This window comes from Lingula anatina, chromosome 1 (assembly GCF_051362555.1).
Source record: "Lingula anatina isolate TDL-2025a chromosome 1, LinAna3.0, whole genome shotgun sequence".
In the NCBI taxonomy this organism is placed as follows: Eukaryota; Metazoa; Brachiopoda; class Lingulata; order Lingulida; family Lingulidae; genus Lingula; species Lingula anatina.
In genome coordinates this window covers 40753664-40776153 of record NC_141767.1, presented here as the reverse complement: position 1 = coordinate 40776153, position 22490 = coordinate 40753664, and the positions used below count along the sequence as shown (strand labels likewise).

General features: G+C 36.4%; 1 protein-coding gene across 2 annotated transcripts in view; it reads left to right on the top strand.

Annotated features, from left to right (window-relative positions):
- The window catches only part of LOC106164417 (uncharacterized), a 104467-nt gene that overhangs the window by 4199 nt on the left and 77778 nt on the right, over positions 1-22490 (top strand). For both annotated transcript variants that reach the window (XM_087002878.1, XM_087002877.1), the window contains exons 5-44: positions 293-490; positions 1211-1467; positions 2503-2593; positions 3924-4061; positions 4298-4557; positions 5456-5540; positions 5663-5767; positions 6166-6300; positions 6688-6950; positions 7179-7263; positions 7513-7677; positions 8061-8215; positions 8475-8585; positions 8845-9076; positions 9371-9712; positions 10015-10242; positions 10508-10767; positions 11133-11220; positions 11572-11754; positions 12055-12249; positions 12428-12583; positions 12886-13026; positions 13295-13551; positions 14245-14332; positions 14589-14741; positions 15127-15258; positions 15475-15746; positions 16043-16127; positions 16353-16553; positions 17076-17332; positions 17721-17811; positions 18141-18278; positions 18644-18903; positions 19228-19393; positions 19634-19774; positions 20027-20289; positions 20618-20705; positions 21037-21471; positions 21668-21832; positions 22108-22262. In XM_087002878.1, the coding sequence (XP_086859004.1) occupies positions 293-490; positions 1211-1467; positions 2503-2593; positions 3924-4061; positions 4298-4557; positions 5456-5540; positions 5663-5767; positions 6166-6300; positions 6688-6950; positions 7179-7263; positions 7513-7677; positions 8061-8215; positions 8475-8585; positions 8845-9076; positions 9371-9712; positions 10015-10242; positions 10508-10767; positions 11133-11220; positions 11572-11754; positions 12055-12249; positions 12428-12583; positions 12886-13026; positions 13295-13551; positions 14245-14332; positions 14589-14741; positions 15127-15258; positions 15475-15746; positions 16043-16127; positions 16353-16553; positions 17076-17332; positions 17721-17811; positions 18141-18278; positions 18644-18903; positions 19228-19393; positions 19634-19774; positions 20027-20289; positions 20618-20705; positions 21037-21471; positions 21668-21832; positions 22108-22262 (7220 nt within the window). The remainder of the gene's footprint in view (positions 1-292; positions 491-1210; positions 1468-2502; positions 2594-3923; positions 4062-4297; positions 4558-5455; positions 5541-5662; positions 5768-6165; positions 6301-6687; positions 6951-7178; positions 7264-7512; positions 7678-8060; positions 8216-8474; positions 8586-8844; positions 9077-9370; positions 9713-10014; positions 10243-10507; positions 10768-11132; positions 11221-11571; positions 11755-12054; positions 12250-12427; positions 12584-12885; positions 13027-13294; positions 13552-14244; positions 14333-14588; positions 14742-15126; positions 15259-15474; positions 15747-16042; positions 16128-16352; positions 16554-17075; positions 17333-17720; positions 17812-18140; positions 18279-18643; positions 18904-19227; positions 19394-19633; positions 19775-20026; positions 20290-20617; positions 20706-21036; positions 21472-21667; positions 21833-22107; positions 22263-22490) is intronic.

Genomic DNA, 22490 nt, shown 5'->3' with positions numbered 1-22490 from the left:
TTTTAATTCAAGAAAGAACGAGTTCTTCATTATGTATAAGTTGATCAGCATGCCATTTGTTAAGATAATCAAGTTAGGCCCCAATGTATCCTAATTATTTCGTTGCATTCTAAAATCTGAGTATTGTTATAATTTGATATATTAGTTAAAACCCTTGTATTACAAACTTATACCAAACTCCTTTACACTAAAAAAACTTTCAAAATGTACGGTTTTATTAAAATAGGTCAATGAAATTGTACAATTTCACCTTTGGTTAATTAAAACGCTTTGACTATTCTAATTGTTCTAGGTACAATTCGTCCTACTGGCACTGCGGTTCCTGGAGGCACTACATCAGCCCCTGTACTTACCCAGTGCAATTTTGAGAATGGACTGTGCGGATGGACACAGGATACTAAAGATAACTTTGACTGGACCAGACAGCAGGGAGCCACTCCCTCGGGCACCACTGGCCCATCCACTGACCACACGTATAAGACTGGCCTAGGTAAATAGGGCCTATTGTAAAAATTTCTTGTTCGATAGGCCTACCCCAAAAAACACTTAAAGCCAAACGAGGGCACGAATTGTTGTTCACAAATTAGTCAGACACGCCCATTTTCATGATTACTTGTTAAGTTGTTAGGGAACTGATCACAATTTAACATCAATTTGCAAAGCGACTAATTCATGGAAGATTAACGTTTGGCGGAACTTTTATTAGATATAAGAAACTGGGGGGGGGGGGGGGGGGGGTATTTTTCCAAAATATGATATTCATAAATTTTCTAATGCCTTCATGGGAACAGATGTGAATAAACCACTTTTTCAATAAATAAAATAAATACACTGATAATTTGATGATTCTGAATGAAAATTTACAGCGTTTTTGTGCGCCGGTAGAATCAATTGCAAGACCCTTATACTTTTTCAATTAATTGGTGTTGTCTAATATCGATAACCTAATTATTTCTGACTAGGTGGCTTTATTTGAACTAGTTTTAAAACATATTTAAATATATATATATAACGAAGCAAAAAAGTGTTTTAGTCTTGAGCAACTTTCAACCAGTCTCATTTTGGTGAAAACGGACCAGTGAAAACGAGAGCCAGTGTACACTTTTTGAAAATGTGCTCGATTGTACATCGATGCTACGGCGGTGATACATGTAAATGCGAATATCTCTAGGGAATTCACGTTATTAAAAGCATTTTTGTTTCTTTGCAGGCTATTACATCTATATCGAAACGTCTTCCCCTCGTGTTGTTAACGATACAGCACGAATTTCAACGCCGCGGTTTCAAGTCAAGGGTCGGCAATGCCTGGAATTTTGGTATCACATGTACGGTCAACACATTGGGACATTGAATGTCTACTCCAAGCGGGGGAATAATTTAGGTTATCCCATCTGGACGAAGTCTGCTGACCAGGGCGATGCCTGGAATATTGCCCGGGTTACAGTTAATGCAAGGACACCATTCCAAGTAAGTTTTTGTCGTAGATTGATGATAGTAAATCCTTCCACAAATGACATACAAACTAGTCCATGTAGTCATAGGGGTATAAGTTCTTAGTATTTCCTGACTTCTTGATGCACCAAGAGATGTTTTCAGTTTTTCATGCTGATTGATGAATATTATTATACAGGCATAGACATGTAAATTGTTGCACCAATATGAACAAAATTTATGTTTACTTTTTCTTACAATCTTAAAGGTGTACTGTATTAACACTATTCATTATGTTTTTCTCTTTTATAATGATGATTGACAACCCCCTCCCAAGAACCTGTATGTAAAAAGCCCCCTAAATCCAACTCTGTCTCAATTTATTTGCTGCACATACAGGGGCGGATCCAGGATTATTTGAAGGGGGGGTCTACGGATGCGAAGCCAACCTTCTCCCCCCCTCCCCTTGGCTTGGGGTTTGGGGCCTGCTGAAGGGCCCCTGGAAAATTTGGGTATTTTAGGAGGGCGAACAGTGCCATTTGATATGGTTTAGAACTATGATTCAGCTAGTCAAAATTCTGATTTCAAGAGGGAACCATTGGTGTGATTTTTTACAGAAATTGAAGGGGGAAGGGGTTAGGAGCCCCTTGCCCCCCCCCCCCCCTTAAATCGGCCACTGACATATGCCACAAAATGTTTATAATCATTGTAAAAATGCTGAAATGATTGAAATATCAATTTGAATATTCAAAATTGTCAGCAAAAAATGCTAAATGACAATTGCATTAAAGAATCATATATATATGCATTACTGTGATTTGAGCATTAGAACATCTAAGCCAATCAGAAAAACAATCTGACATTAATCTCCCAGGTGCCTAGTATTTACCAACTGCTCTACAACATCTGAGTTAATAACTTCTGTCATCATAGCAGATAAACTCGTTGATCCTCCAGCATGCGTACTGGTTGATCTGTGGTCCTCCCCCTGATCTTTGTACTTTACATGATCATAGATGATGACACCTCGGACAAGATAATATCATTATCCGCCCCCTGGATATCTTTCAGGTAGTGTTTGAAGCTATAAGGGGAACAAACTATGCTGGAGATATAGCCATCGATGACTTCAAACTCAGCAATGGAGCATGTGCTACAGCAGGTATGTGATATATGAGCATGAAAGCCTATAAGGAACTGCACAACATTAGCTTAACGTTTAGTGTTAAGGATATATTTAATTTCATTTGAAATTTTCAATTAACTTCCTGTTACATTCCAGAAAATAACTGAAACTCTCCAAATGGAGTTCTTATCATTCAGTTGCATTTGGGGACAATTAATTGATTATAAAGAGCGCTAGTACTCCTAGGTTATCTTGTATAAGACCATAATCTAGTCTAAAACTCCAATGATTTTTTAATTAATTTTTTTGTTGTGAAAGATTAAATTTCAATGATTCTGTTACTTTAAAAATATTCTGTTTTGGATCTTTTATCTCTGATTTGAAAACTTAATCCAGATTTTGCTTTAAGTAAACTAAGACCCCATTCCCATAGATTTTAGATCGATCTATCCCTGTGGGGAGTCTCACTATATTACTGTCAGCTTAGCCAGCTTAAGCGTCTGTCCCGCCTACTAAAAGCTGTAAGGGTGCAATTAACTATGGTGCGCGCTCCGCTGACTGCAATTTAGTGTGAACCCCCAGGGAGTTAGGTCGATCTAGATCTAAATCTCTGGATTGATCTAAATCTCTGGGAATGCACCCTAAGACTAAACTAAAATTCCTCTGGATTGATAAGATCAGTGAATGCAAACATATTTGAAAGATAAATTAAATATATCTGTATTATTTTAGATATTGAAAGACAGAGGGAATCTTAATGCAGATTTTTGAGATATTTAAATAGGTTGATCTTAAAATTAATGTTATTATTATCATGATAACAGCAGTAGGATTTAGATTCAGCTCTAGTAGCTGTTGTTGACTCTTGGAGATAAAATGTGTGATTAGAAATATTTGCAAAGATGAAATGCCAGTATGTGGGCTAGATTGAAATAGAGCAATTAGCTAGGGAGTGTAGGGGGGAGTAGCACTATATAATAGAAAATCATGTAGGGGGAGGGTTATCTGTGGTTATAGGAGCAAGAATTAGGACAAGGCCTCCAACTTTGTTCCTATATAAATTCAGCTTAATAGAGGGGCATAAGCCAGTTCAAAATATTAGGCAGGTTGTAGACAGGTAAAATTAATTTGGGAACTTGTGTTTTGTTGCATATGTGCATAAAGCATGTTTTCAGCTGTAATATTTATACATAGACTTGAATGTTTACCAAATATATTAACTCTCCTGGTCTGTCTTTTGAGTTGTTTTTCATGTCTTTTGCAAAACAATGACTATATGCACTGAAGCATGCTGAAATGGCACATGCACAAGGATTTAATATTTGAAAGGTACAAAAAACATCCCTTATTTTCTTGGCACTCTCAGGTTCATGCGACTTTGAGACTGATACATGCACATGGTCCAATGGAGCCAGTGATGACTTTGACTGGATCAGAAGACAGGGAGTTACCCCTTCACAGGGAACAGGGCCTAGTGTTGACCACACCAAGGGCACAGCAGTGGGTAAGGCTTGGGGATGGGAAATGAGATTCATATCTGACTGTGTTTGTTTTTAAAGACCTATGAGAATTATTAAAGCTGTTAATGATAATAATAATGAGAACAACAATGATAAATTATGGTAAGAATGCCCATTACAAAATTATTTTTGACTTTAAGATATTAAAAGACTTTGTTTTGATGAAGAATGTTAAATATAAAACAGATATGATAAATATTATTCTTTTTTTAAATTTCAGGATACTATGTTTTTATTGAGGCCAGCAGCCCCCGACGGCCTGGAGATCGTGCAGTATTCTCAAGCCAGAGTTTTAACTCACATGCCAATGCTAGATGCCTCAGGTTCTGGTTCCACATGCTGGGAAACCATGTGGGGACACTCAGGGTATCTCTGTCAGTCAATGGGCTGGATAGCTCACTGTGGCAGCTGAGTGGGAACCAAAGTAACAGCTGGAAACAAGCATCTGTCCCCATTGCTCCACAGAAAAGTGCATACAAGGTGAGCCCAAGTGGTATTTATTTTTGATTTTTAAATTTTTTTGTGGGCACCAAATTATTTAGAGAAAAAACATTTTACAGTATTCTGGGGTTGCCTTTTACAAAAGCTTGTTGAATAATGCTATGTAGGTTTGTTTACATACTAAGTAGTAAATATCCAGCGGTTATTTAATGTGCAAAATATCAGTGCAAAATAAACTTTGCAATAATAATGATAATAATAATGAATAGCTATGAAATTGTATTAAGGAAAAAGGAGATTAAAGCTGTAATAAAAATTGCTTCCAGTTTATGCAGAGGGAGGTGGGGATAGACTTAGGGCAGACTGGACATTGTTCCTTATCAAGCATGTTTGGATAACATTGCCTGCTTCCAGTCTATCCCCTCAGCTTTATCTCTCTCTAATAAGTGGATCACTTATGCTTATCATTAGTGGCAGTACAGGCCATATCATCAGAGCCTCGCCCCCTTGTTCCAAGTTCAAAACCTTGTCTAGTGAGATGTCAAGGTTATTATAAAAGACAAAAGACCCACTGAATGCAATTCTGATAATGTTTTAGTTGTTGCTCTATATATTTTTCAATCATATAGATAACTGATTTCCCTTTAATATAATGAAAAATTCTAGATTGAAATTTTTTTCATCAGTGAAAGCAAGGAAAGTGCAATTTTAATTCTCATTGTATATAATTTGTTAATTAAAGGTTTACCCAATTTTTTTAGAGATGTTGTATTTTAGAGATAATTAATGGCAAAATTGTCAAAAATAGTATCAGATGATAAAACCTATCCAGTTAATTAAATACCGTATTGCATTATGAACCAGTACTATTTACCTTAGATACCTATGTTACAGACTTATTATAATAATTGTTATTATTTCTCAATCTTCACTTTAGCTTACCATAGAAGGCATCGTTGGCCAAGGTTACCAAGGAGATATTGCTCTAGATGATATCCAAATCTCATACAGAACCTGTCGATGTAAGTAGTACATTTGCTTCAGGCACTGCTTTTTTTTTCATATGAGAGTAGAGAATATATTTTATTTCTGTAAATGACAGTGATAAAGAATAGTTTAGTTAAAGACCTTTATGTTATTTCAGTACAGCCTGGAAAGGCCACCCCCTCTACAGCCACAACTGTAACAGTGCCAACTAAGGCCACACCCACCACTCCTTCAACGGGATCTGGTACTACCACACCTTCAGGTATGTCTATTTCAACATTCTTTTTTTTTTTTTGCAGAAGTTAGATTTACTAGAATTATGGCAGAATTTTTAAGTTTCCTTGGAAGCCATTTGATATGGCACCTTTGTGATGCCAGAAAAAACATAGAATATGTATAATATCAATGTCTACTCTAAATTCCAGCTAAAATCTTTTTATATTATATTTCACATATACAAAATGTCTTTTGCTGTAGATACATTTATAATTGAATATATACAACATATTTTCTACTGTAGATACATTTATAATTGAATAGATCAACTAATTTCTATAATACATGTATGACAGAAACATGAGAAACACACTGCTTCAAATGAGTACCATGTAGTACTAATGAATTTTTATATATTTATTATTATTTTCTTATTTTACAAAGCTCCCACTGTTAACTGTAACTTTGACAATGGGTTCTGTGGCTGGACACATTCAACTAAGGACAACTTTGATTGGTTGAGAAACAGAGGAGCCACATCAAGTAGAAATACAGGACCTACACAAGACCACACCGGAAGTGAGTACAGGGCAATATGCTGTGATATTTGGGTTTACAATTTGGAAGCATTGGTGATTCTAATTTTTTTGTGTTTGAAACAGTGCTAAAATTTGGAAATGTTTTCAAACTTACATCTTTTCATGGTTATGAAACTATCCATATTTAGTTTTGTTGGTAAAGGTATCTAAAAAAAGCATCTATTCAGGAGAGTTACAAACACTAATGATGAAAAATTTTGTTCTTGAGACATGGATTATTGTCAGAAGTGATAATACAAGCCTTTACATCAGTCTCAGTTAAAGACAGGCACCAAAAAGTGATACTAGTCTGTGCAGTTTCACTAATCTGAGTTTTTTTTCGTTAACCCAAGTAACAACCAGTTTATATATTTTCATTTTCAAATAGATGGGTACTACATCTACATCGAAGCATCAGGCAAGACGCAAAACAAGACCTCCATGATAGAGACACCACAGGTTCCTGCCTCCACCACTGGGCAATGCTTGCGTTTCTGGTACCATATGTATGGTGACCAAATTGGAACACTGAATGTGTATATGAAGAACAGACCCAACCTGGGAAGACCCTTGTTCACTAAGAGTGGTTCCCTTGGCAACAAGTGGATCCAAGCCAATGTCACTCTGAATTCCAGGAATAGAGCATTCACTGTGAGTGCTTACTTAGATTCCTTTGGTGGCAAAATATTTTAGGGATGAATCAGTTTTAAAATTAAACAGCATTTGAATATTATATGTAATTGATATAGAAGACTTAGATACATGTTAGTTGGGTGAAAAAAAGAGCTACTTGTATGATCATTGATATCTTTAAGAAGGAAGTGCATGTTGAAGTGTGATATATAAATATATATTAAAAGGACACATCTTCAATTTCAGGTGGTGTTTGAAGGCTTGATTGGAACAGGTTATCGTGGTGATATTGCATTAGATGATGTCACTGTGTCTACTGGAAACTGCCAATGTAAGTTTTAAAAATATTTTTCTTTATTTATAACAAAATGATTGACTTCTTTTATCATTACCAGTCAGTTGTGGTATTTTGCTTGTGTTCTAAAATACCAATTATATTGTTCACCAAAGATTTTGACAAATATAATTGTCATAGCTGAAGTCTTGCAATAATGACAAATACACCTCCGAATTATCATTTTACACTATGTCAAAAGTTTTTTAGTTGTTTGATAAACATCTGCTTCATTATATGTTTCAGCCACTACCCCAGCCTCCTCCAGATCCTGTGATTTTGAAGATGCCAAGATTTGTGGCTACACCCAGGACAAGACAGGTGACCAGTTTGACTGGACAAGGGCCAGTGGTGCCACATCATCTGGAAACACTGGACCTTCTAATGACCACACCTATGGAACACCACAAGGTATTTTGTCAGTAATTGGGGCTTAGAAATGCATTTAATTGAAAATGACCTCTTTTGATTTTGGTAATATCTATATTTTGAATTCATACTTGGTGAAAATTTTACAAACAGCCAAATTTTTTTATTGTTTATTGTGTGTGTTTTATTACAATTCAATCAGAAAGGGTCTGGTATTATAGACGAACAGAGATGTCCAATTAACTACTGCACCTTTAATTTATTTTGAAATTTTTTTGTCTAAAAGTATTTTTGCAAGACACCCTAGAATAAAAAAAATGTTAATGGAGGAAGATGGTTATGTGCAATCTTCTGTCACAGCAATTAAAGATGTATGTCACTTCCTGAAATGAGATGATATAAGCATTTTATTTTATAAATTCCAGGTGAATACATGTACATTGAGGTGTCAGCCCCTAGGAAAGTGAATGACATAGCACGCCTGACTTCTCCAAAGTACAAAGACAACCAAGCCATGTGCCTGCAGTTCTACTACCATATGTATGGACAAGATATTGGGACCCTTAATGTCTTTGCAAAGGTACTGAAAGTTAGCAGAATCTTTGTTGAAGAACAAAAAAGTAAAGTTGATTGATGTAACATGATTGAATAGCATTGAATTGGTATCAGAAAGATTAAACTCTGAATGTAAAATGTCTTTTGACTCAGAAATTAAAAAAATAGACATGTGCTCCATGTGCAGTAGTGTCATAGTTAATGAACACACTTGTAATTCCTACAACAACAGGTTTTATCATTCTAAGTTTTAAGCTTGACTGTATTATTGTGTGGTAATGTAGGTTAACCAGGCCCTAGGTAGTGCAGTGTTCAGTATGAAAGGAGACCAAGGCAACAAGTGGCAAGTGGGGCAGGCTACCATACCTGCTGCAGCTGCAAGGAGAGGCTACCAGGTATTTTAGTACACACAAGTCCAAAAAATATATTTATGAATAAAAAGCAATAAAAAGCATGTCATGTCTAAAATTTTTCTATATGGTTTACAAAGCATTAAGCAAACATCAGATTCTTTTTTCACAAAAAGAATGTAAACCTTTTAGTATAATTCATCAAGCAAACATTGGATTTTTTTATTACAAAAAGAATAAGTAAACTTTCTAGTATAATTCTAAGAAATTAATAACACATCATTCCTTGTTCCTTTTACAATAGCTTGTGTTTGAAGGCATCCGTGGCAGCAACTACAGAGGAGACATAGCTATTGATGACATTAGTATGACAAAGGGGGCCTGCGCCAACCCTGGAGCCTGTGACTTCGAGACTGGCCTGTGTACCTGGACCAATGTTCAGGCAGGTGACCAGTTTGACTGGACACAGGGCAATGGGGGAACATCCAGCTCTGGGACTGGACCAACTATTGACCACACACTTGGAACAGCTGCAGGTGGGATTTGATTTGTTTTGAAAAAGAAAAATATATTTAAACAAACAATTTCTTTTCTTTTTTGTTTGTGTTTATAAGAGTTGGAAAGTATGTTAACTTAAATGATATTGAAATGTTTTTAAATATTTCATTATATTCAGATAACATTTTATTCATATGATTAAGATGGATTGAAAGATTTTTCTGATAGCAATTTCATATTGATTGACTGTGCTATTCTTATGAGTCTATTGAATGTACCTAATGTAATGTTAAATGTATCTCTAAATCCTCTGTACAATATTTAATTTTTAGGCAAGTACATGTACATTGAGGCCTCCAATCCCAGAGTCAGGGGTGACACAGCTTTATTGATCAGCCAAAGTTTCCCACCAGCATCAGGACCACGTTGTGTCACTTTCTGGGTTCACATGTATGGTGCAAACATTGGCACACTCAACGTTAAGCTCCGCCAGGGCTCGAGCAACACTATTATCTGGACCATGAACAGTAATAACGGAGACAAGTGGATTAGTGCCCAGGCACCGTTCACCAGCTCCCAGGTCCACTCCATAGTGTTTGAAGGCATCCGTGGCACAGGCTTTCAGGGAGATATTGCCATTGATGATGTGGGCTTCTCTGATTCTAATTGTGGATGTGAGTAACACTGATAATACATGTAGAAGTTGCCAGGTTCAGGAGTATATGCAGAAAGTTAAAGTTTATATTTTATTGCTTCTTCAGAGGTTCCATATACTATATTTATTATTTACAGAACAGAAAGATAATTTGAATTATAAATATATAAATATCTTAATGTGGTCAGTTAAACAAAAAGTACGTGAGTATTTTCTATTATTTATTTTTGAAAAACAAACTTTCTTGTTCAGAAAAAGATATTGTTCAGCTGAATATGATTATACTCATCATTTGTCACATTGAGAATGAATATATTCCAGTGGTCCCAGCAGCAGCCACGCCACCCCCTCAAACCACCATTACAACCACAACTCCTAGCAAGGTCAGCACCACTACGCCTGTACCTGGAGCTTTTACCTGCAACTTTGAGAAAGATTTCTGTGGCTGGACTCAGGATACCAAAGACCAATTTGACTGGACAAGACAGAATGGTCCAACCTCCTCAACCAACACTGGACCGTCCACTGACCACACCATGGGAACTGGAGGTGAGGGTAGAGAATTTAAAGTTTAAATTTTAGATTATCATGTTGATTATTGTTTTTTTTCTTATACATTTTTAGTCATTTAGAAATCAATTCATTTGTTTTAGCTGTTTTTTATTTAATATTTGAATGACATTTTTTGTAACTTTGTTAATTGGATTTTTTTAAGATCAATGCTAAATATTTGAAATACAAGGACTTTGCATTGTTAATGTGAAAGGAATTTGTAAGTCAATTGAAAATGAATTTTTTATGTGTTTCTTCACAGCTGGCTTCTATGTATACATTGAGGCAAGTCCTGTAGCTCCAGGCAATAAGGCCAGGCTGGTCAGTCCAATTGTCCAGTATTCTGGCTCCGTCCAGTGCTTGACCTTCTGGTACCACATGTATGGTCAGCATGTGGACACCCTTAATGTGTATGTCCAAACCAGGCTTAACCTAGGCTCCCCAGTGTGGAGCAAGAATACCACTCAGGGCAATGTGTGGAGGCGGGCACAGGTGGATGTCAATGCAAAAGTTGCTTTCAATGTAAGTGAATGTTTTTTTTAATATCGCATTATTTTCTGTGAGTTAAATTTGAAGGTGGGTCTGTATTTGTGAATGTTCTTAATAGAGAAATTAACTTCTTTCAGAATTTTCAGGGTTTGTAATTTTTTTCTCAGTAATGACTTTCATTTAATTTCTGTAATGTACATGGAGACATTGATGCTGCTGTTGGCAGTGCTCTAAATATCATCAGTTTTACCTATGTTATGTTCTTTATTTGTGACATTTCATAATGTTATGAAATGCTTGCACAATAAAGTGTGGGGAATAATCAATATTGAAAAAAGCAACTGTTGTCATAGCTAAATTGCCCTTTAATTGTAATTTCCCTGATTTTTTTTATTCAGATTGTCTTTGAGGGTGTACGTGGTATAGGATATGCAGGGGACATATCTTTAGATGACATTGATATCAAACCTGGATACTGTCAACAAGGTGAGATGATATTTTGTAATTGTTACATATATAATGGCATCTTGCTACATGTGAGCATAACAAAAATGTGATACTTCAGTGTTCAAGTCTTTGAATGTTTTTTGGTCAATTTTGTTTATTATGTTTACCCACAAGTAAATTCGATATATAAGGCGTATGCAGTTAATTTAATCCTTTTTCATTAAATCTCTATGACAGCTTTTCTTGTTCAAACACACATTTCTGTTGGTATAGCAAACTATTATCTACATTTTTGAAAAATTTTCACTCATGATTCTATAATCATTGACCATATCTTTTTATCTCTCTCATTCCATGATTTCAAACCAAGTCTCTGTATTTTGTCTACAGGCTCCACTGCTACCCCAGGTGGCACCCGTGCCCCAGCCACTGTGTGTGACTTTGAGAACCCCACTGTGTGTGGCTTTTCACAGGTCACTACTGGTGACCAGTTTGACTGGACAAGGGCCAAAGGAAAAACCAGCTCTGGAGGAACTGGACCAAACACTGACCACACTTATAACACTGACCAAGGTATCTTGGGTCATTTTCTTACTTTCTGTCTTTTATTTGAATGTTTTTCTAATGAAGTTTAAAGCTGCATGATGGTTGATTGAAGACGGTTTTATACTCCACTTATGTAAAAGTTTCCTACTTATTGTTTTTCCAGAGAACTAAACAAATTTTATAAGTTCATGAAAGATTTTTTGACATTTTATGCATGGTATATATAAAATAAAATATAGTCAAAGATGTCACTTTTTAATAAATAGAAGGTACATAAATGCTCTAGCTTACATTTTGATTTATTGTTTGTCAAATGCCCTTTTTTAGGCTATTATATGTATGTGGAGGCTTCCAGTCCAAGGAAAAATGGTGACAAAGCACAACTAGTATCACCTGTGTATTCCACCACAACACAGTACCAGTGCCTACAGTTCTGGTACCACATGTTCGGCAGGAACATTGGAACACTCAATGTCTACCTGAAGGTGGGAGCTGTCACAGCAAAGATATGGTCAGAGACAGGTATGTAGGAAAGAATTGAATAGCTTCACCAATCAGAGTACAGTTTTGTTTGACCATTTCAACACCTGTAGCTTATTTAGAAGATGTGAGCTGGATTTAGAATACCTGATTCTGAGTTATGGATTGAATGGGATATTATGGATTGAATGCATTGAGTTGGATTTGGTTTATCTTTCAGGTGACCAAGGAAACAAGTGGTATATAGCATCTGCCAGCATCCCTCCTCAAAACAGGCTCTTTCAGGTAGTGTTTGAAGGAGTAAGAGGGACTGGTTACCAAGGGGATATTGCCATTGACGACTATGCTATCAAATCTGGAGCATGCCCAGTGCCAGGTTAGATTTTTTTATTTAAAATTTTGGTTTTCATTTGAAAAGGTTGACCTTTGATTCATAAGAATGGTTTGAGATTTACGTATTCATTTTCTAAGATTTAAGTTTGTTATTTTTTTTAGGATTTTCCTTAGTTGTAAGAAAATGTTATTTATATGTAAGGAAAAGATCTTCATTTGGTTAAGAGTGGGGATAATTAAGTAACAAATCTTTCTGTGGGTTAATTTCTTAAATGCTTTACTAGTTTAGAATATTAAAATATGCTATTGTGTTTCTGAATGCTATGATATTTATCTTTTTTGTAGGTAATTGCGACTTTGAAGTAGACACATGCACATGGACCAATGTTGGCTCTGGAGATAAGTTTGACTGGACACTATCTAGTGGTTCAACGTCCAGTGGAGGAACTGGACCTAGTGTTGACCACACTGTGGGAAGTGCAGCTGGTAAGTTTTAGCTATATGATTATGCAATTGAAATCTCATATTTCACTAAGGTTGTTTTAAAATATAACTTTTAAAATCAACTATCTGTTATTGGTGTTGTTTTCTAAATGTATAAAAAATTAATTTTATTTTTCTTTTATTTAATTTTTTTGGGGTATTTATCTTATTTTGGTCCAGTTTTGTTTCTCTTACTTGCAATAATTTATTATATAAGCACCATTATTTATTATATAAGTGGTTTCATTGACTTTGACTTTCACTGTCTTAGGCAAGTATGTTTACATCGAGTCCTCCAGACCCAGGGTACAGGGAGACAATGCCATGCTGCAGAGTGAGGTGCTCAATGGGAGTTCCCAGTGCCTTCACTTCTGGTACCACATGTATGGAGTCAACATAGGCCTCCTCAGGGTGTGGATCAAATACCCCACAGGAACTCCTAAACCTCTGTGGGAGAAGACTGGGAACATTGGCCAAGCTTGGCAGGAAGGGAGGGTCTCTATACAGAATCCAGGAGGGCCTTACCAGGTAGTTCATATTTAACCATAGTTATGGATTTTTATAAAAAAATCCTGAGCACTTGAATGCAGTTGACATTTTATATCAATGTGCATCATAATTTTATTTAATAGAAATTCCTCTTAATCCACATCATAGTAGGATTGTAGATGTTGTCTTAGCTACATTGGATACAGTTGGTCCATACAGAGATGAGCCTGAAGACATGGCAAGATAAAGTTCATCATATGTATATTGGGTGGCTAAAAAAAGAAAACATAAAAAAATGCTACCAGTTTCAAACTTTAATTTGGAGATGTTGCAGTGAAATTTGGGATATTTTAGGGAAATGATGTCTTTAATGAATGCTGAAAATTTGAGAGACCTACATTTGATTTGGCACACCAGAAAAAAATTAAAATCTGAGGTCAAAATTGTCATACCAACCTACATAACTTCTGACAGGTACCAGTGTCAGGCAGCTTTGACACCTGTCTATGTGTTTTTGATACGAGGATAATATCAAGACTTTTTTAAGGCTTGAAATTTTCAGCATTGACTAATAATTATAAAAGTTAATATATTAAAAATCTGTGGAAAAATTCAGTTCAAATGTTTGTGAACTTTGAAATAAGTAATGTTTTTTTTAGGTAAATTGTTTCATTTTTATAGCATCAAAGGCAGTTAAAAAAGTTGCATGACCCTTCATTTCCTTGTTTCCAGGTTATATTTGAAGGTGTCTGTGGTAATGGTTACCAGGGAGACATAGCCATAGATGACATATCTTTTGACAAAGTCAGCCCTTGCAACTGTAAGTGATAGTTTACTATAGTTACAGGGATTGTTTTATTCAAAAAATATCAAAGAGATTTGTATCATTATTATCCAATGAAGAGTTCTTCAGGTATGAATTAAGCATTTGTGAGTGTGCTAGATTTTAATTCTATAAAATGGCCAAATGTTTTAACTCTAAGATTTAAAACTTGCCGCAGTTCAAGTAAAATTGTCTGCAGTTAAATAGTGCCCATCATTTTGTCAAATATTTGATCATGACATGATATTTCTAGTGCTCCCAAGTGATGCCACACCCACAGTGACCCAGGCACCTACTACTGCCAGCACAGCCCCTACAACTACAACCACAACCACCCCTACAACCATAACCACAACCCTGTCAGGCTCAGCCACCACACCCACAACAACACTGGCAGCTCAAACAGGTGGGTGGACAATTTAGATCTCTGGAAAAGCTTAAACTGTAGAGGGTTTCAGGCATACCTGAAATTCAGTGCCTTACATTCTTAAGTTAGAACAAATTCCATTTATAAATGTTTACTTACTGTCTGTCTTAAAGGTTTGAAAAAGCATGCTACCAACTGCTTTGACCCTTGTGACTACTGTGTAAACCAAAAAAACTACAAAAGTAGTATCATTTGGACTTAAGAACTTGCTCTACAACTATTACAATGTACATGTAGCACCGTAGCTGTTATGTACACTTTTCTCATTAGTTATGTAAGGACTGTATTATTCTACTTGTTTTAAACAAAAATTATTATCATTATGTATTGCTAAGAGAGGGTAAAAGTGACACTGTGTTTACAGGAATTGACTGTAACTTTGATGTAAGTCTGTGTGGATGGAGCCAAGATACAAACGATCAATTTGATTGGACAAGGCAAAAAGGATCCACCTCCAGTCAGAATACTGGGCCATCACAGGACCACACCAGTAGAGGTAAGTAGAAGTAAATAATGAGGTGTAAGCAATCCAAACCAATAATGTGAATATTGCAAACTGCCCCCCCCGATTATGTTTTAATGCTAAATTAATCAAGTCAAGTTAGGAATGGATATATATATTAACATTTTGGATGACTTAACGTGATGAAAGTCTGTTTGCCTAAATGCTAAGCACGTAAATTCTTCAGTGAGCTACCAATTTTTATTCCAGCTGGCTTCTATGTATACATTGAGACCAGTGGCAGAAAGAATGGAGACAAGGCCCGTCTAACCAGCCCTGGTCTGCAGGTGCTGGGGAACCAGTACAAGTGCCTGTCATTCTGGTACCACATGTATGGTGCCCATGTCAATTCCCTGAATGTGTACTTCAAAAGCGGGACAACTCTGGGCAAGGCGATTTGGACCAAGAAAGGCACCCAAGGGAACAAGTGGATACAGGCTCAGGTGGACATTTCTGGAACAGCCTCGGGGAGAAACCTACAGGTGACATAATTATGACAAAATGTAGTCAAAGCCATGTTGCTGTTTCCTTAAGTGATGATAAAAATTGCATTCAGTGTCATTATTGCATGGCTGATCTTTTTGTCTTTTTCTTGTTAGTGGTACAAACAATAGAAATGCTCTGTCATTTATCACTATTGTATTTTTGTATTTTGTTGAAACAAATTAAAAATTTTCACCAAATCATTGAGAAATTTAAGTAATTATTAAGATATTTAAAGATATCTTTGATAATATACCTGTAAATCCCCTATTAGATAATTTAAATATCATGTTAGGTGGTATTTGAGGGTGTGAGAGGGACTGGTTACCAAGGAGACATATCTATTGATGATGTTACAGTGGTGGATGGAACTTGTGCAGGTAAAAACAATGCTTTATGTCCAAATTTACAGCTTCATCCTTCTCTTAAAATTTCTTTGAGCATTATTTTTAGAAGCATTCAGTATTTGTCAATTTTTTCTGTTAATTTCAGTAAAGAATGAGAATAATTCCCTTGTGTTTGTACAGGGCACTAGATGCTTAAGATTAGTATGTGCCATACACAAAAGCAAGCATGAAGGGCTCACCTTTCGAATTTTGTTGCAGCCGTCACACCCACTACCCCTCCACCAGGTGTCACTATAGGCACAGTGGCGCCACCTTCTCTGGTGTCGTGCAACTTCCAGACTGGGTTGTGTGGTTACACTCAAGATACCAGTGACCAATTTGACTGGACCAGGTCTAATGGAGCCACCTCCTCACAGGGAACTGGACCCTCGGTGGATCATACATATGGAACACCTAATGGTAAACAAAATAACATGAATAATTCTTTTCATTTCTATGTGGAATCCAGACCCTTGATTATTTGTTGTGCATGCTGCAGAACAGTAGTTTAGTGATAGTTTTTTTTTTTTTTTTTTTTTTTTTTTTTTTTTTTTTTTTTTTTTTTTTGCACAAGCCCCTATGAAAGTTTTTGTTACACAATTTTCTGTAATGTAAAGAACAATTTTGTGCTTTTAGGGTAACCAAGTGTGTTTGGGTGGAGGGTGTTTTAGTTTAAGACATTTTCATTTTCAGCGTTTGGTTGGAATACATAATGACATAATTTTGCAACTTAGACATGCAATCATTCAGCTTTTTGGTCAGATGAAATTCCTTTAACTCTTAATTATAAAAGTATCATAAAAGTAGAGATTGCATTAAAGATAGAAACATAACAGTACACTTTTAATAGTGAGGTTTACTTTTTTGTGTGCTCATGCTTTCTGAATAGCTTAACTTCTCATACTTGTTATGCTGTTTATATCTTCAATTTCCTACTTTCAGGTTACTATGTCTTCATAGAAACATCTAGTCCGCGTGTTCCAAATGACAAAGCTCGACTGATTTCTCCCATGATCAGAGGCGCTGGCCGTCAGTGCTTAAAGTTCTGGTACCACATGTTTGGAGGTGATGTAGGCACATTCAATGTGTACATGAAGAGTGGCACCAACCTGGGACAACCAGTGTGGAGCAGCAGCTATGACCAGGGGGATGTATGGAAGGTGGCACAGGTCCAGCTTAACCAAAGGTCATCTTACCAGGTTAGGAGGCTTTTTAATTAAAGTTCTTTTGACAATAAGACATCTATATTCAATTTATGTAATCAATTGTGAAAAGATTCAGTACTGTAGTTTAGCTAGATGCTTGAAATAAATAGCTCAGATTGGGGTTGGGCTATTTGCTTCAAGCTTTAAATATGTTATGAAATAGGCCTGATGTTTGGGTATATTGTTTGGACAAAGAAATTTAAGAGAATGTGGCCAAAAATCTTTGAATATTAGTCAACCCTATGAAAGGACTTGAGCAGTTATGGTTATTTTTTCAACCTCCAACAATACTATCTCATCATACATACCCAGTAATCTTTATGAACTTAGATTTTAGATATCTGAAATGGTTTCTAAAATTATGAAATCTGTCTCCTTGCAGATTGTGTTTGAAGGCATCCGAGATAAAGGCTACAGAGGTGACATAGCTCTGGATGATATTATTACGACACCTGGAAACTGCCCACCAGAAGGTAAGAGTATAGAGTTACATTGTTCAAATCAACCTTCTATATTATTTTTAAACTAAGAGTGATAATCACCAACTCATCAAAAGTGGTGCACTATTTTAGTTTCATGGATCTCATTGGTCCATTTATACCTTTTGCTAGCAAAATCTACTGCATTCTTTGTTGTCATTTTTTTTTGCCATTTGTTTGATTCTTTTACAAAATATTGTTTTTTCTAAGGTGAGCAGTGCATGGAAACAAATCTTCAAATTTTATAACAAAACTGTTTTGGATGAGTCAATGGCAGTCAATTTGCAAAGAAATGCTCACTCATCAGACATAAATCTTTCCAGGTTCTTGCAATTTTGACAATGGCATGTGTACCTACAGCAATGTTCAGGACGGTAGCGATGACTTTGACTGGGTGATCAAGAAAAATAACAGACCAGCAGGAAACCCAAGGACTGACCATACCACCTCTGCTGCTGCTGGTATGTCAAAGATGTTCATTCCTATTCTCAAACAAGTGCACTATGATTTTAGTGTGTCATTGTGTTTGGATCGAATAAATTTCCGTATCATAGTTCAACATTTGAAAAGGAAAATCACAAACAGGTAATATTGAGCAAAATGACCATAAATATCGGGTAAGTATACATGAATACTGGAAAAGGACTGACAGGATAGTTTCAGGATCATTTTTTTATAAAGAATGAGCATATGGCTTTTAGTATGATGTGTGATGTACAATTCTAAACCCTCTCAAGACGAAGATTTGTATTTTTTTTGCTACATGTGTTGACTATTATTTGGCATTGATAACCTAACATATTACCTTTCATTTTTCTTCCCACAGGTGGCATGATGTACATCAGTGCTCGCAAACCACGGAACAATGGTGACCGTGCCAGGGTGATGAGTCAGCTCTTCAGCCCCACAGGCAGTTCTCCAAAATGCTTCAAGTTCTGGTGGTACCTCTATAACACCAACGCTGGAACCCTGCGTGCCATCGTCAAGTCCAATGGCACCAGTACCACTGTCTGGGAAATGGCAGCCAGCAGATACAATAGGTGGAGATATGGCGCCTTCCCAGTTCAGTCTCAGAGTTCTTATGTGGTAGGTGCTTGTTTGAGGTTATTAGTTTTCATAATAGGTAGCTTTCCTGAAAGAAATTATGAAAGGGATGATAAGGAGTTTGTAAAACCCCTACAAAATTTTCTAACCTGGGAACATCATATTACATATTTAGACATACCGGTACATTTTGCTTGGATTTTTTGCTCATATGAGCAAATTATTTATGAAAAAATTAAGATAATGAATGTTGATAGGATTTCATGAAAGAGAGCCTCAGAATGTTTTGGAGAATAAAGTTGCAAACAAAACAAGTGATATAATATATTTAGATTTGCCTGGTGAGATATGCTATGATCATTGTAGATCATCCTGGAAGGTGTTGTGGGCAGTGGTTCTGGAGACATTGCTCTAGATGACACCAGTCTGTCTACCCAAGGTTGTGGTATCTCACCAGCTGGCGCCAGACCCTCCAGCTTCACCACCACACCTACACCAGCCACCACCACTGTCACTGTGCCGCCATCTACAGGTGAGTCTGTAAAATTATAGAAAAATTGAAAACTGTTTTTTCATGTTAGTCATAATTTTTTCTCTAAGTTTATCACTTCAAATTTCTCTTGATTTAGCTGTTCATAACTTTTACCTGGAGGATAATATTATGATAATTGATCCCTGGGCTTAGATTTAAGTTGAATGTTTGGAACCAGCAGGTGAATAACTTACTTATAGAAGTCTTGATTGTTATACTCAATCTATTATTTTATTTTAGCACCAAACTCATTCAACTGTTCCTTTGAGTATGGTCTGTGTGGATGGAAACAGTTGCAGAATGATCAGTTTGACTGGACAAGAGTCAAAGGATCCACATCATCCACTCTGACTGGACCAGCTAATGACCACACCACTGGAAGTTAGTTTTTTAATGGTTTCTGTATAACTTTATTTAAACTGAGTATTTAATGATTATTTACATACAGATAACAGGAATGAATATTGTATTGTCTAATTGAATAGAAAAATGCTTACTATTTTCAGATTACTTTTTACATAATGAATTATTTTGACAAAAAGAACCCAAGAAAAGCAATTTTCCCCTTACACTGCTGTAAAATGTACCTTTAAAAAGATGCAGACTCTAAAAAAATTTTTATTAAACTTTCAGGTGGGTTTTACATTTTTGTGGAAACCTCCAATCCCAGGAAAACAGGAGATGCAGCACAAATTGAGAGCCCTACAGTGACACCTGGTGGCCAGTGGAGAAAGTGCTTGCGATTCTGGTACCACATGTATGGAGCCCATGTAGACAAATTAAATGTGTACACTAAGAGTGTTTCCTTGTCCAAACCAATCTGGACCAAGCAAGGGACACAGGGGAATGCTTGGAAATTGGCTGAAATACAACTTGGGATCACTGCCCAGTACACTGTAAGTTCATGAATTGGTGATTTAATTAGAATATTGAATTAAAAAAAGATAACAACATATGTTAAACCTTCATTGTGGCATTGTTTAGCTTGCTGTAAGACCATGGAGTCAGGGCTAAAATAATATATCACACATGAGCTTTTTCTGCAGAAATGCGGAATTCTGCGTTTTTAATTCAATTCTGATGGTTCCTGAGATTTGTCTTGTCTGAGATTCAATAAATGTTCAGAGGGTTTTTTTTAAAAACATGTCTGATATATACAATTCATATTGTTGTGTCTCATCTTTTAAATTAATTGCATTCTATAAGTATATTGCCCTCTTTCAGGTTGTTATAGAAGCCCTGAGAGGTCCTGGATGGCAAGGTGATATAGCTATAGATGATGTCACCCTGTCTGATGGAAGCTGTCAGCCAGGTAAGATTATGCTTTATACTCATAGTCATCATGTTTGTTCCATTGTAGCATTGTTCTTTTGTTATAAACATATCTTTCACAGTCTGAAACATTTAATTTTGTATCATGAAATTTTAATGGGTATTGTGGGTACTTTTTGTCTTGGGACAGTGGTATTTGACATAAATGCACCATGTACATAAAATTTCCACTTAACTGTTTACTTTGTATCTCTATTTTGATGAGTTCCTAAATCCAGTATCATAACTCCCTTCTGAGATCATCACACTGATATAATTTCATTATTAAACCTATTTCGTGGCTCAAATTGTGTGCCCTTTTCTTTGATTAGGTGGACCTATCAAGTTCAGCACACCAAACACTTTTGGCTACAGGAATGTTTTCCTGGATCTTAGTGGAGTGACCTCGGTGAGTTTTAAGCTGAAGGCGTGCAGTGACGGTCACATCCAACTACAACCAACAAAGAGCAGTCCCGAGCAGATGAATTATGAAGCTGTCATTGGGGGATGGAGCAACACCCAGTCAGTTATAAGAGATTCCAAAAATGGCCATGTTGTTACCACCAAGTCCAGGGTACTTGAGTGTGGAGCACTCAAACCATTCTGGATCAGCTGGGATGGTGGACATATCCGTGTTGGTCAAGGCTTGGCCACCGGTCAGGGCATTTTCCTAGACTATACAAACCCAACTAAGTTTGTGGTAGGAGGACTGGCTGTCTCCACTGGATATGGTGCTGATGGATACTGGGAGATAAATGACCCCACAGGTGAGAGGTTAAAGGTTTTGTGGTCAGCTCATGCCCATAGGTCAAATGTAGAGCATAAAGTTAACTGTGGAGGATTTATTTATGTTTGAGGCTGATATTATATTTCAGAATGGCTGTAGTGGTCAATACAGATATAAGTGTATACATCAAAATGTTTCTTTCAAAAAAATAATTAAAACGGTGTTTTTATTTCAAGGTTCTGGTACCAAACCCCTGTCCACCTACTGTACCTTTGAGAATGGCACCTGTGGCTGGACGCAGGACACGACTGGTGACCAGTTTGACTGGATACTGCTGGGTGGTTCCACAGGGTCTGGAGGCACTGGACCTACCACTGACCACACTTATGGGACTGGAGCAGGTAATTGGCAAAACAGGTGTCATTTAAAAGAGTATACGCAAGACTATGATGCCTACAAGCTAATGCAGATACTGAGAAGATGGCGTAGATAAATAAAACAAAAATATGGCTATTTTAACATTGGTTTATTTTTCTTGATTCCAATGATGTACATGTTTGGATTGAATATCATTTTGTAACATGTTAAATATGAATTTGAAACAAACAGACTTTATATGCTGCATTTTTTAATGTACTTTTATATTTGGAAATTATAATTATGCACATTTCTTCAGGTCGCTATGTCTACATAGAGACATCCAGCCCAAGAAAAGTAAATGATTCTGCTAACCTAATATCCCCAACATATCCAGGACTTAGAGGTGGAAAGATCTGTCTGACATTTTGGTATCACATGTATGGTGCACATATAGGGACACTCAATGTTAAGGTAAATCATAAGGAACTCACAAGGGTCACATGTGTTTTTAAGATCTATGCATGTTTTGATGCTTGCTTGTCTTAAAAATGGAATTATTTGAAATAATAAGCTTGGATGTCTAAAGCTAAAACACACACCAGGCTATCATTAAAGTCTCAAGAGTGATTTGTTTTATGAATACATATGGTTGTTGCCCATTAAGACCCTTGAACTGTTTAAAGGCAACCTTTGAAAACC